Source organism: Triticum dicoccoides, chromosome 7A (assembly GCF_002162155.2).
Source record: "Triticum dicoccoides isolate Atlit2015 ecotype Zavitan chromosome 7A, WEW_v2.0, whole genome shotgun sequence".
NCBI lineage: Eukaryota > Viridiplantae > Streptophyta > Magnoliopsida > Poales > Poaceae > Triticum > Triticum dicoccoides.
The window spans coordinates 48,688,647-48,700,883 of NC_041392.1; the positions used below are offsets into that span (position 1 = coordinate 48,688,647).

At 46.9% G+C, this 12,237-nt stretch overlaps 1 protein-coding gene and 1 pseudogene across 1 annotated transcript; both read right to left on the reverse strand.

The window, feature by feature from the left end:
• Window positions 1–1,476: 1,476 nt before the first annotated feature.
• On the reverse strand, window positions 1,477–3,332 carry LOC119327533 (annotated as a pseudogene).
• A 5,150-nt stretch (window positions 3,333–8,482) lies between these two features.
• Window positions 8,483–10,554, reverse strand: LOC119328418. Its single transcript, XM_037601407.1, has 2 exons — window positions 9,618–10,554; window positions 8,483–9,495 (listed from the first exon to the last, which is right to left on the reverse strand). The coding sequence occupies exon 2, from the start codon at window positions 9,479–9,481 to the stop codon at window positions 8,534–8,536; it is 948 nt and encodes a 315-aa protein (XP_037457304.1). The 5' UTR covers window positions 9,482–9,495; window positions 9,618–10,554; the 3' UTR covers window positions 8,483–8,533.
• Between the last annotated feature and the right edge of the window lie 1,683 nt (window positions 10,555–12,237).

Below are 12,237 nucleotides of genomic sequence, written 5' to 3' on the forward strand. Positions count from 1 at the left end.
GGGGTAACCCATAATCTGTAACTGCAAACTACAAGAAGTAATACCAATTACCAAAGATAAAGGAGTCCAAGCTTTTATTTGGCAAATATTCATAGATCAATATTTTCTCCTCTCCTTGCGAGCAACATCCCAACAGCCTAACCAAATTTGTGTGCTGGAGCTTGGCTATGAGTTGGACTTCATTTTTGAACTCAGTGAAACCTTGGCCAGAGTTTGAAGCAAGTCTCTTAATTGCTATCTCCAAACCTTTCGGAAGCTGGCCCTGTGGAGGTTTAAAAGAGCTTAATTAGTGATATCATCTTGCGAAATAAAAGTTTCTGTACTTATCTTCGGATCCCCATGCTTGTGCGTAAACTTAAAGCGCATGTACGAAATCTATGAGATCGTACAAATTTAGCTCTTGATGCAAACTAGGTTTCATTTTGTTCTCTTTGTGTACCTACATAAATGTGTTCATTTACCTTGTATACTGGGCCAAAGCCACCTTGCCCCAATTTATTTTCATCTGAGAAATTACTTGTAGCATCTGATACTTGTGTGAAGTCAAAAAGCTTGAACTCTGAACTCCTCCCAGTTCCCCAGACTAGTTCTTCACCTTCCTGTGGGCTCACTTTACGTAAATTCAAAATTCAGAGATTGTGTAACCCTTTCAGGAAATTCTGATGCAGAACATATATGAATCTAAACAGCCTAAGAGATTTTTTCTTAGATCCACAGCCTAAGAGATTTGTGAGTACAGTAGTAGCATTTCCGCAACTAACCTTTTATGTGCCTTTTGACCAGTCCAAACCAAGCGACGAAGGAGAAAAAGGATGCTAATAGAAGCACAACAGTTGTAATGACCAAAACCTTTATTATATGCCCTAAAATGGAAGATTTCACACAAACGGAGGTGCTTAGTTGATTAGTCCATTCAAAATATGATTGCACAATAAACTTTGGTGTTTACGTTTCGAGGAATATTTGAACATATAATATAATGAAATTAATGTAACATTGCAAAAGTTTACTTTTCAACTTTAAAATCTGAAACCAGTTGTTTTTGACCTTGAATGATTGAATCCATTCACTTGGATGGCACGTGGTAGACATATAGCATCAGTTTATACATGGCAGCACCTTGCTATGTTAACAGCTTAAGTAAAGAATAAAATCAAATTGATGAAAATAAATAAAAATAGGATATATTTTGGAAACTTCAGGAAAATACAGAAAAATCAGGGAAAATAAAATGGACGGGACATCTAGTAACACAAATAATTTTCCAAAGTATCACCTCTGTTCTGAATTATAAACACTTCGGATATTTCAATATATGGACTAGCTACATATGGGCTGCAATGAGTGAACAAACACACTGAAATGTGTCTACAAACATCCGATTCAGAAAAAGTTAGAACATCTTATAATTCGGAAGGGGGGGGGGGGTATTATGCAATTTATTTAAGTTTCCCTTTTATTTTTATTCCTTACTCAGCCTACCAAGATGACAATTTACTGACGCGTATGGCCTGTGTCTTCTGAGTCAGCTCAAAACCACTTGGAATAGGGCTAATGGGGTTATTAAATGGATTCAACAGTTTAAGGTTGGAAACAACTGGTTTTGCAGTTCAAGATTGAAATTTGAACTTTTTCACTAGTTTATGGTTGAAAAGTGGACCCTTTTCTTTATGCAAGGAATATTTCAACATATGATATATAATCTAAGGTTGCATCGCATGCAAGGTTGTTAAATTGACGTGTTGATCAATGTGTATCAGGCACCCAGATGAATTAATTATGTCTTCCAAAATGATCAAAATTGGTTTGTGGTCACTAGATCTATATCAGAAGGTGGTACCCATAACTCATATGTATAAAGCCCTGCTTACTCTTCCTACACTAACCTACTCATCAACTGGACCTTTTCTTTTATTTCAGCAATAGTTGTAGAATCAAAGTCATTCACACACTGTGAAAGTTTTGGCAACTAGTACGATCTTGTATAAGTTCCATAATTTCATTTCACTCGATGCTTGAGTCTGATAGGCACTTGGCACTATAAGGATGCTGAACTGTTCAATTTTAGTGTAATAAAGATGTTGATAGGAATTATATGAATAGAAATAGAACAGATATAACGAGGTGGTGAATATTCACTTTAGAACAACAAAAAGGTAAGACCACCTAATTTTGGCGAAAGAAATTATCATATTGTCTTGCTTACTCTTGTGTTTCTGTCTGGGCACGACAACCACCGGCTTATCCTCGTCTTTCTGCCTGGGAACACCAACCGGCCCTGGCGCTGGCACCGGCTTATCCTCGTCTTTCTGCCTGGGAACACCAACCGGCCCTGGCGCTGGCATGCGTGCCGGCATGTTTGTTGTTGGATCCACATCATCCGACCAGTCGATCTACTGCATGGGCTGGCCCTCATAGAACTGATTCGTGCTGTACCTGAAATTGCACCACGTACCAGAAATCCATTCACCATGTTGCTCTTTGAAGAAACTCTTTGCCGCGCTGCTGATATTCTTGAGGCAATCCCAGCAATCATTCGGTGGTAGGTCCAGGTTGCACTGCGCCAGAGAGTAGAGCAGCGGGAGTGCGCTGAAGACATCCAGGCGGCCGGTGGCATACATCATTGTGGAGTTGTAGGCTGCCTGTTTGGCTGTCTCTTGGAGCAGCACCTTGATGTTGCCATCAATCCGGGAGCTGTTGTACATAAGACTCGCTTCCAAGTGAATGCTGGGACTCACAGTGCGTTCCGTTGTGTTCGTGAAGACCAGTAACCTTTTTAGCATATCACTGGAGTCGTAGATAAGGTCTTCCTGGGAGATGTGGACGATGCAGTCCTCATATAAGACAGCTGTGACCGTTTCGAGTATGCACGGCCACCCAATGTTGCGGAATGCTGTGGTGATGCAGCTGGGGCAGGCAGATGCGCTGACATCGCCGCGGCACTGCACGGTGCCATAAACGCGGTCTTGTTTGGTTCCGGTGAAGCCCTTGGCAAAGATAGTTTGTGTGGATGAGATACTCATAGATAGTGCAGCAGATAGGAGCTTAATGTTAGCTTTGTAGGCTTTGTTGACGAAATGGGAGTCGCAGCGCCACACCAATGGATCGGCGGCGGTGACCAATGGCTTGAAGCCAAGAATGAGTAGTAAGAGGATGATCATGGCTCTGGCTAACCTAAAGGTGATTCAGCTCGCCCTCTGCAGGAGCTTCCTAGTGATAAGTATCATTTGGAAAACTTGCCCAGCTTATATGGTCTGACTGCTTTCTCATTAGAGTTTAAGGTCCTGTTTGGTTCATAAGTCCTAGGACTTTTTTTAGTCCCAACTTATAAGTCTCAAGTCCCTAAAAAGTCCCTACCTGTTTGGTTCCTGGGACTTATAAGTCTCTATAAGACCATATTACAACTATAAGTCCCTATAAGTCGCTCCTTGAGAGTCTTATTTCATAAGTCCCAAATGCCCACTTTAAGTCCCTATAAGTCCCTCCTGTTTGGTTTAGATGGGACTTATAGGGACTTATTTAAGTCCCTAGACCAATAAGTCCCTGGAAACAAACACCCTCTAATAAGTAATAACATCAGCTTGCAGGCCGTCCAATCAAACAGCGTAGAATACAATACTGCAGCCGTCCAGGCATTAGCTTGTGTAACCAAATTAGTTGGATTATGCAAGACAAGGGGAGAACAAAATGTAGAGAATTAACTGATCCAGTTTCAGTGTTTCAGTCAAAGGAGAAGAGGTCTTCATGTGGCCTTGAGAGAGGTGTGGAGTCGAAGATGATTACGACAGTTCGGTAAGGGTATGGACTATCTGTTAGAAGCTTGACCCAGAAAGATTTTTTCTTATACTGAAACGCTTTGGAAATTCTCGTAAGCTTGTGTGATGCTGGAATTTGTCAAGACACTGAAAACCTGAAGTAGGTAAACTTGGCTGAATTATATCATGTAACGGAGTTTGTAAACTAAGTTTTGCCGGGTATCTTTCAATAGCGTTTCTACCTAGCTCTGTGAAAATGACCCTGAAACAATAATGCTGTTGGTCGAAGCTGAAATTTGAAAATGCAGCGTGCTGCCGGCTTTCATAACGCCAGAATTGTACTCCACATGGCCAGTATGGCCTCTTCCTTTTTCTGCACAACATGTACAAAGGCTAGCAATCAATGGTGAGTGATCATATGAACATCCTGATTTATATAACTGAAATATCCGATAATTCTCAACATGTCTGCAAAACCGTACACCTCAAGAAAACAAATGTTTTTTAGGAGAACAGGAGGTTTCCCTAGTGGATATTTTTCATTTTAATGTATAAAAAACAAATGATAGGAGCATTTTTTGTTATTTACATTTTGATTTTCTTTTGAGGATCCACATTCGCATTTTCAATATGGCTGCACAACACAACACAAAGTCTATATTCTACTTCTGCACAAGGTCTAACATTGTGTGCATCATCATCTGTTCTTGGACCTCCAGTCCATGATAAACATCATTTGGACAGCTTGTTTGTCATATGGTTTAACTGCTCACTTAATTAGTGATCAGTTATAACATTAGCTTGCAGGCCGCTAGAGTCAAATTGCATAGGATACAATACTGCAGCCATCCAGGCACCAGCCTGTGTAATCAAAAGCACAAGCGACACAAGACAAGGGGAGAGAACAAAATGTAGAAAAGGACCTGATCCAATTTCTTTGTTTCAGTCAAAGGTTGAAGAGGTCTTGTTATTGTGGCCTTGAATGAGCAGCAAACTCGAAGATGATTACGAAACTTCGGTAAGCTATGAACCATCTCTTAGATGCTGGATCCAGAAAGATTGTTTCTTATACTGAAATGCTTCGAAAATCCTCTAAGCTTCTGTGATGCTGGCATTTGTCAAGACATTGAAAACCTGAAGTACGTAAACTTGGTTGAATTATCTTTCGCTCTTGCTCTGTGAATGACCCTGAAACAATAATGTTGTTGGTTGAAGCTGAAAGCTGAAAATGTAGCGTGTTGCCGGCTTTCATTTATGAATGGACCTGGTGTTATTCCACAATGGCCAGTACGGCCTCTTCTTTTTCTGCACAGTATGTACAGAAGCCGGCACCCAAATGGTGAGGAATCACATGCACATCTCGATATATATAGCTGAAATATCTTGTAGTAATTCTCAACAAGTCTGCAAAACGGTACACCTCAGGAAAATAAATGTTTTTAGGAGAATAATAGTAGGTTTCCCTACTGGATTTTTAATTTTAATGTAAAGAAAAGTAAATGATAAGCGTGAATTTTTGTTTATTCACATTTGATATTTTCCTGAGGAATCACGTACACATTTCGGTGTACCTACACAACGCAACACAAAAGCTATATTTCCAAAGACTATTTCTGCACAAGGTCTGTCTATCTAACATTGTGTGCATCATCGTCTGTTCTTGGAGCTCCAGTCCATGATGGCCGACCGGAGCGAGTGGTTGGGGATGAGGCTCTTGCTCGGCAGCCGGAGGTTGGTCATCGGCGACTTGTCCTTCATGCTCACCCATGTCTCGATCGCCTTCCGGTCGTAGGTGTACCCATCGGCGGCGACGCATGGGTCCTCCATGATTTCCTGAAGAATGGGGCAGAGGAAGTGGCCCGGCGCCGCCGACGATGATGCTGGTCGACCATGCTATGAACAGGGCGGGCACTAGCAAATACTTTGACCTGAACTCCAACAACTGATCTGAAGCCAAACTTATCCAAAATTCCCTCTTTAGACAATCTTCATATGACTTTCTTTGAGTTTTGGTACCTTCAAAGATTTTCTTCCAATACTACGGAGACACTTAGGGCTATTCATGCTTAGGGATCAAACCAAATTCAACTCTTTGGAACCACCATTCTTATTTCTTTCTAATGATTTTATTTTCTTTACAAATGTTTCCAAATTTTCAAAAATGATCACCTTTTCTTGAGAAACTTTCACCTTAAAAAAATATTATTGTGTCTTTTGAAAAAAAATGTCCCCTTTAAAAAGTATTCATACTCTAAAACAATGTTCATACTTAAAAAAATCACAATTTTTTATAAAAAAATATTCGCATTTTTTCTAAAATATTCGCACTTGTTTTTTAAGATGCCCACTTTTATTCAGAAAATATCCACCTTGTTCTCAAGTTTTTAAAAATATTTACATTTAAAACATGTTTATGTAACTAAAAATGTTCATTAAGATTTTTTTTAAATCAGCTGTTTATTTCATGAACTTGTAAAAAAAAATGAGAGACCAAAAAACTGAGCGAACCAAGAAAAACTGAGCGGACCAAGAAAAACGCTAAAGAACTCCCGCCACCCAGTTAAGAAGGAATAGCTGGATACGTCTAAATGGGCCAGCCCACTCGCATGCCTATGTGTTTGCCCTCCAATTTAACGCAATAAGCGTCAAATAGGAGGTCCTCTATTCAAGAATGAGCCAACTCAAGTGCTTTTACCAACTGGTTATGGGAACTTGCATCTTGCAGGCTCTAATTGTACCAGCAGGTAACAGTTAAAAGTAGGCCAACACATGTTTATAGCTGTGCAAACACAGATAAAGATTGTAAGATTAGTACCATGGCATGGCTACACATACAGAGAAATAGTTCAGCAGTTACTGCAAAGAGTTTAGCACTAAAAAAACTAAACAGACATGAACAGCTCTGAAACTTCCACTCCTATACTTGCTTGAGTTGAGCACCACACAACAGACAGGAACAGCTCTGATGGAAAGTATGGACAAAATGGGAAGAGAACAGAGCTTCGTGACGGGAAGAAGGTAAAAAGAAAATCTAGAGTGACCCGATGGAAAAGTAAGAATAAAAGAAACAAAAGGTTCATCACACGGTGAAGATGTGAAGAATTACAAATTGACAGTCTTTTTTAGAACTAGAACTATGGTAAAATCCAGTATGGACAGGCCTAGTTCTTTTCCTTTGCTTATGTAGAGCAAGAATTTGTCAAGTTCAATCAGTACAATAAGAAATCCTAAGTATGGCCAGGCGAAATCCTAAGTATTTTTTTGGTCAGGCGAAAGATTTGACAAAAGACAATGTCACCGTGTCCGAAGGTAAATGACTGCTCAGGAACACAAGACGATATGGCCAGCAAGCCAGACAAAGACATAAGCTCACGGTACGATTCCAGTAATAAGAGGGATAATAGATAACGGAAATTTCAATTTAGAATAGGCCTGACAACTACATTAGCAGATTCGGATATATCTGCAGGAGTCCTACTTCTACACCAGGACAATAATAATACTGCCGAAAAATTTAATAGTGAGCAGAGAGGATATACGATGCTGGTCATTTTATTGGCTTGGAATATATATATTCTTGTGTCGACTCATCATCCAGACGATGGTTAAGAGCTCACCGCCGCGGCTGAGCTGCTTGGCATGGGAATCCCTGCTGCATTGGCCGGACGTGAAGCTGAGAAGACGTACCCATGAAACGAGAATGAGCTGCAACATATAATCGAGGAGTTCCCATCGTTCCCCGCGGTCCCTGTACCGTTCAATTACGGTTTGTGTCTCATCAGTGAATGCCGGAATAAAGTCTTCAAGTTTGTGAATGTCTTGGACCCGCGTCTGATGCCGTCCGTAATCTGCTGCCGGGTCCAGCTGATGTAACAGCTTCAAGGCCCAGCCAGCACCAAGCGCAAGAGTTTCGTTTCTCTCGGAAAGGAGACTTGATTCGCCGTAGGTGTTGTACCTACTGCCCTCGGTTGCATTCATCTTCAGAAGGATGTTGGCAAGCTCGGTCTCTCTTGGGGTTGTTAGAGAACCGCTGGCTCCTCCTCTTTCACGCCATATTTCCTTCAAATCGAGGCAGGCCTTTTTGTAGTCGCCGGCCTCGTCACCTGGTGGCAATACCATGTGCTGGCGTTGCGCGAGGAGGAACATCATGTAATTTGACAGCGCTCGGATCTTCTTCTCGTCTTTGGCTGATGCTCTACTTTCTCTCCTTTGGGACTTTGTCCTGCACAAGAGGAAAATGTCCGTGGCGACGTGCAGCGCAATGATGTCCTTTTGGAAATTTAATTTCTTGCTATTAGTCCTCATGTAATCATCAACTTCCCCCGTGGGACGCATCCAAGCCATTGTCTCCAATTCCAGCACTAGATATGTACACATAACTTCCAACAAGACATCCTTGACATCAATCTTCTTCTTCCCGTGTCCAGCGCAAAAATAAGAGATCATCTTCTCCAGTCCACCCTGAGCACTGCACTCTTGCAACAAGTTGTGCTGTCCGACTGCCGAGCCCGGCAACAACCTGTGGCCACTTGGGCCGCTTCTCAGTGGGAGCCGGGACGGATCCAGAGAGACCAGGAGGCGACGGAGCCAATACCATGAATGCCTCACAGACCGACGACGACCTGCCTTCTTGAGGCGGCCCAGCCGCAGCAAACTGGCCAGGAGGTTCCAGCGGAGGCGACCCAGAAGCAGCCCTTGTTTGCTTCCATCCTCCTGATCTGTACTATCAAGCAAGAATGCATAGGTCTAGGTGGACCCTAGTGCTCTGAGCAGCCATCTCACATCCAACAACAAGGTACCAGCAAGCAAGGTGTATGTGATCGCCCGATCTGCACTCTCCATCGCCTGGCCGTCTTTACTGTGGAAGAGATAGAGCGCCGTGGCGGTGGCGGCGAGACCAGACGGATGATGTAGCCACCCCATGTGTGGATCACGCTTGCCTTGGTGTATAACACGTCGTACATGAGTGACACCTCCATCTCAACCACCTTGCTCACATCCTTGCAACCAGAATAAGATGGGACATACCTCCTGCAGTCGACTTGATAGTCAGCGAAGGCACCCATGGTGACGCCCAGAAGGCCGTGAGCATCAAGCAGGGCGTTATCATTATCCTGCTTTCGGGCTTTGCCCTTAGAACTGAACTGCTTCAACATCTTCCTCCGGTTTGAGCGGCGAATGCTGTCGAAGGAAGCTCGCCGTAGCGCAACTGCCCTCTCCACATACTTATAGGAACCCAAGAAGAGCATGATGAAGAATGCGGCGCGCAGAGCCCCATCCCCGCGCATAAATCTTTTCTTGTATGAGCCACAGATGGCTCCTACGATTGCAAGGATGAGAACGGCCTTCTGGGTAGGCGACAGCCCCTTGTTCTCCAAGGCGTAGCTGGTGATGTTGTCCGGGCGACCAAGGTGGAGCAGCAGAAACGGCGCCCAGAACGCAAACATCTGCTGCTCTCTGTATGCGACCAACGCCTTGAGCTGTTGCTCGGTATCCACAGACGCGGTGTCGATGAACACCTTGGTAAGGGCGATTGGTGTGCCTATCTCGGTCACGTAGTACGCCAACCACACCAAAGACCTCCGCACGCCGGAGTGCCTACGCCGGCGGATCCCGGCTAGTAGGGCCAGGGTAAGATGCGCTGTGAAGCTCACAATGACCAAGACCCGGGTCAGCCATAGATTCATTCGGTCCTCTGTCGCCTTGTCCATCCAAATTCCAGCCATACCCAATAATCCTCCTGCACACAAATGATCGAGGTTACAATACACAGAGATCATATATGCAATCATCGACTACTACTAGATACACTAGTAATATCTGCATGCTAGAGACATTAGGATGAAGTACTGGTTAACATACTGTGAAGGCCGGTCGGTGAATGGCTAGTAATTTTGAGAAGCACTGCCGGTTGATGAAGACGAGCTCGTATATTATGAACCCGATTCCATGCAGCAATCACTTCTCCTAATTCCCGATATCACAGGATGAATTTCACTCAAGTTTAGAGTCGCAACTGGAGATACAAATCTGGATGGACACAAAGGAGAGTTGGGGTGAGGAAGGAGGAAGAATACAGAGAATAGACTTCTGAATAAATAGTTGGTGAGATGAGAATAGGCTTCTTCCTTGGGGATCTGGTCCAATGATCACTTGCTCCAGCGTGTGAGGCATCAACATCCCGGTGCGTTGTGACTATACCTGGACGCGAGCCGAGCCGAGCCGGGCTCGCCCCGAGCCTGCCTTAGCTCGCCTCTTCTCGAGCCGAGCCGAACCGAGCCCAGTGGTCAGACGAGCTAGAGATTGGGGCTCGGCCCGAGCTTGCCTCTTGCTCGGTGCAGCTCGGGAGGCTCGGCAAGCCTAACAACAACTGGTCGCTGCCACGTAGGGCCACCATCTGGAGCGCCCGGGAACGGCAGTGGAGGATGGCACCCGGCAGCATGCGGGCGTCGGGATGGTGCTGCAGGGGCGTGAGGAACTTGCCAGCAGGACGGCCACGGGAGCTTGAGGTGGTCATCTCCGTTTCCGGCGGCCGCGGGGCGTGAGGAACTTGCCAGCAGGACGAGGGGAGCGAGCAAGTCGTCAACTACCACGGCCGCGGCGGCGAGCAGGAAGAGAACGCCGGCGAGCGTGGCCTCAGCCTGGTGGTTCGTCTGCGTGTACGCAGCCGCGCTGGAGGCCGGGATGCAAAGCTCGCGCCAACGCAGGGGCTTGGGGAGGAAGGAGAGGAGGGAAGGGAGGAGCAGAGGGGAGCGGTGGCATGCTGTCAACGACACCCAGGCAGGCGGAGTGCGGCGGCGACGAGCAAGTGAGCAACCCTAGCGATTGATTCCCCCGTCTGTCTCTCTGTAGTCATTTCGCTGGGCTAGATGGGCTCAATTGGGGTGCGTGTTGTTCATCTGGGCTTCGCTGGGCTGCGAAGCGTTTAGCTCGCGAGTTGGACCGAGCCGAGTCAGGCTCGGCTTGAGGTAGAAACAATCCCAAAAGCACAGCTCGGCTCGGCCTCTTTACTTGTCGGGCCGAGCCTAGCTCGGGCCGAGTTGCAGCGAGCGCGAGCCGAGCCCAAAAGCTCGAGCTGAACGTCTAGATTTAGTTGTGACGACCCGAGGGTCTCAGATCGCACTCGAGGGAGAGAAGGAAAGGGGGATGAGGAATCAACCAGAGCAGAGGGGAGCTTTACTTGCAGAGGAGGAAGGTTCAGAGTACAAGGGAGAACGAAATCACACATCACACCCCCTCTCGCCCACGCAGGGGCAGCTACATATACTGGCTCTCTCTCCCTGGCCCACTGGTGACCTGGCCGATCGATGACTTGTCCCTCGCTTCTCTATTCGTCGATGCAGTCCACCCTGGCACTAGTAGGTGCGGGTGTGACATTTTCCCCTCCTTCAGAAGGAGCGTCACCTGGCGCTCCGGCCGCTCCTTGCCAGATCGTCGTCGTAGGAAAGCGAAGCTTCAGGGTGTCATAATCCTCCCATGTAGTGGCCGAAGGAGAGGACGAAGACCAGCGGACTCGCAGCTGTACCAGGGCGGAGTTGGCGCGCTTGACCATGCGCCTGTCCAAAATCTCCACGGGCGCTGTCTCGTCCATGGACAGGTCCGGTGGCTTGGGCAGCTCGGCGAAGACAGGAGTATAACTGGGAGTAAAGGGCTTGAGCTGGGAGACATGGAAGACGTTGTGGATGCGGCTGTCGGGCGGAAGAACCAGTCGGTAGGCGAGCGCTCCTATCTTGGCGTCCACCTTGAAGGGCCCGTAGAACTTGTAGGCGAGCTTGGCGCAGGGGCGATTGACGACGGAGGACTGGGCGTACGGCTGTAACTTGAGCAGCACCTCCTCGCCGACCTGGAAGCTTCGTTCGGTGCGGTGACGATCGGCTTTCTTCTTGAAACGGTGTTGAGCTCGAAGCAGCTGCTCGCGGAGGCGCGCGGTGTGCGCGCCCCAGTCCCACTGCTCGTTGTCGAGGACCGGCGCCGTCTTGTTGTCCCAGAGTGCCGTGGCGCCGAGGTTGGGCTCGGTGCCGTAGAGATCTTTGAACGGGGTACAGTTGATGGACGCGTGGAAGGAAGAGTTGTACCAGAACTCGGCGGTCGGAAGCCACCGCCGCCAGTGGCGTGGGTCGTCGTGGATCGCACATCGCAGGTACATCCCCATGCATTGGTTGACCCGCTCGCTCTGCCCGTCCGTCTGGGGGTGGTACGCCGTCGAGTACAACACCTTGGTGCCCGCGGCCGCGAACAGTTCCCGCCAGAGCGCGCTGGTGAAGACACGATCGCGATCCGAGACGATCGAGTTGGGCACGCCGTGGAGCTTGACGACGTTGTCCCAGAACGCCCGCGCCACCTTGGTGGCATTGAAGGGGTGACGAAGGGGAATGAAGTGCGCGAACTTGGTGAGGCGATCCACGACCACCATGATGGAGTCATACCCCTCCGACGACGGCAGTCCTTCGACGAAATCCATCGTGAGCTCCTGCCACGGGGC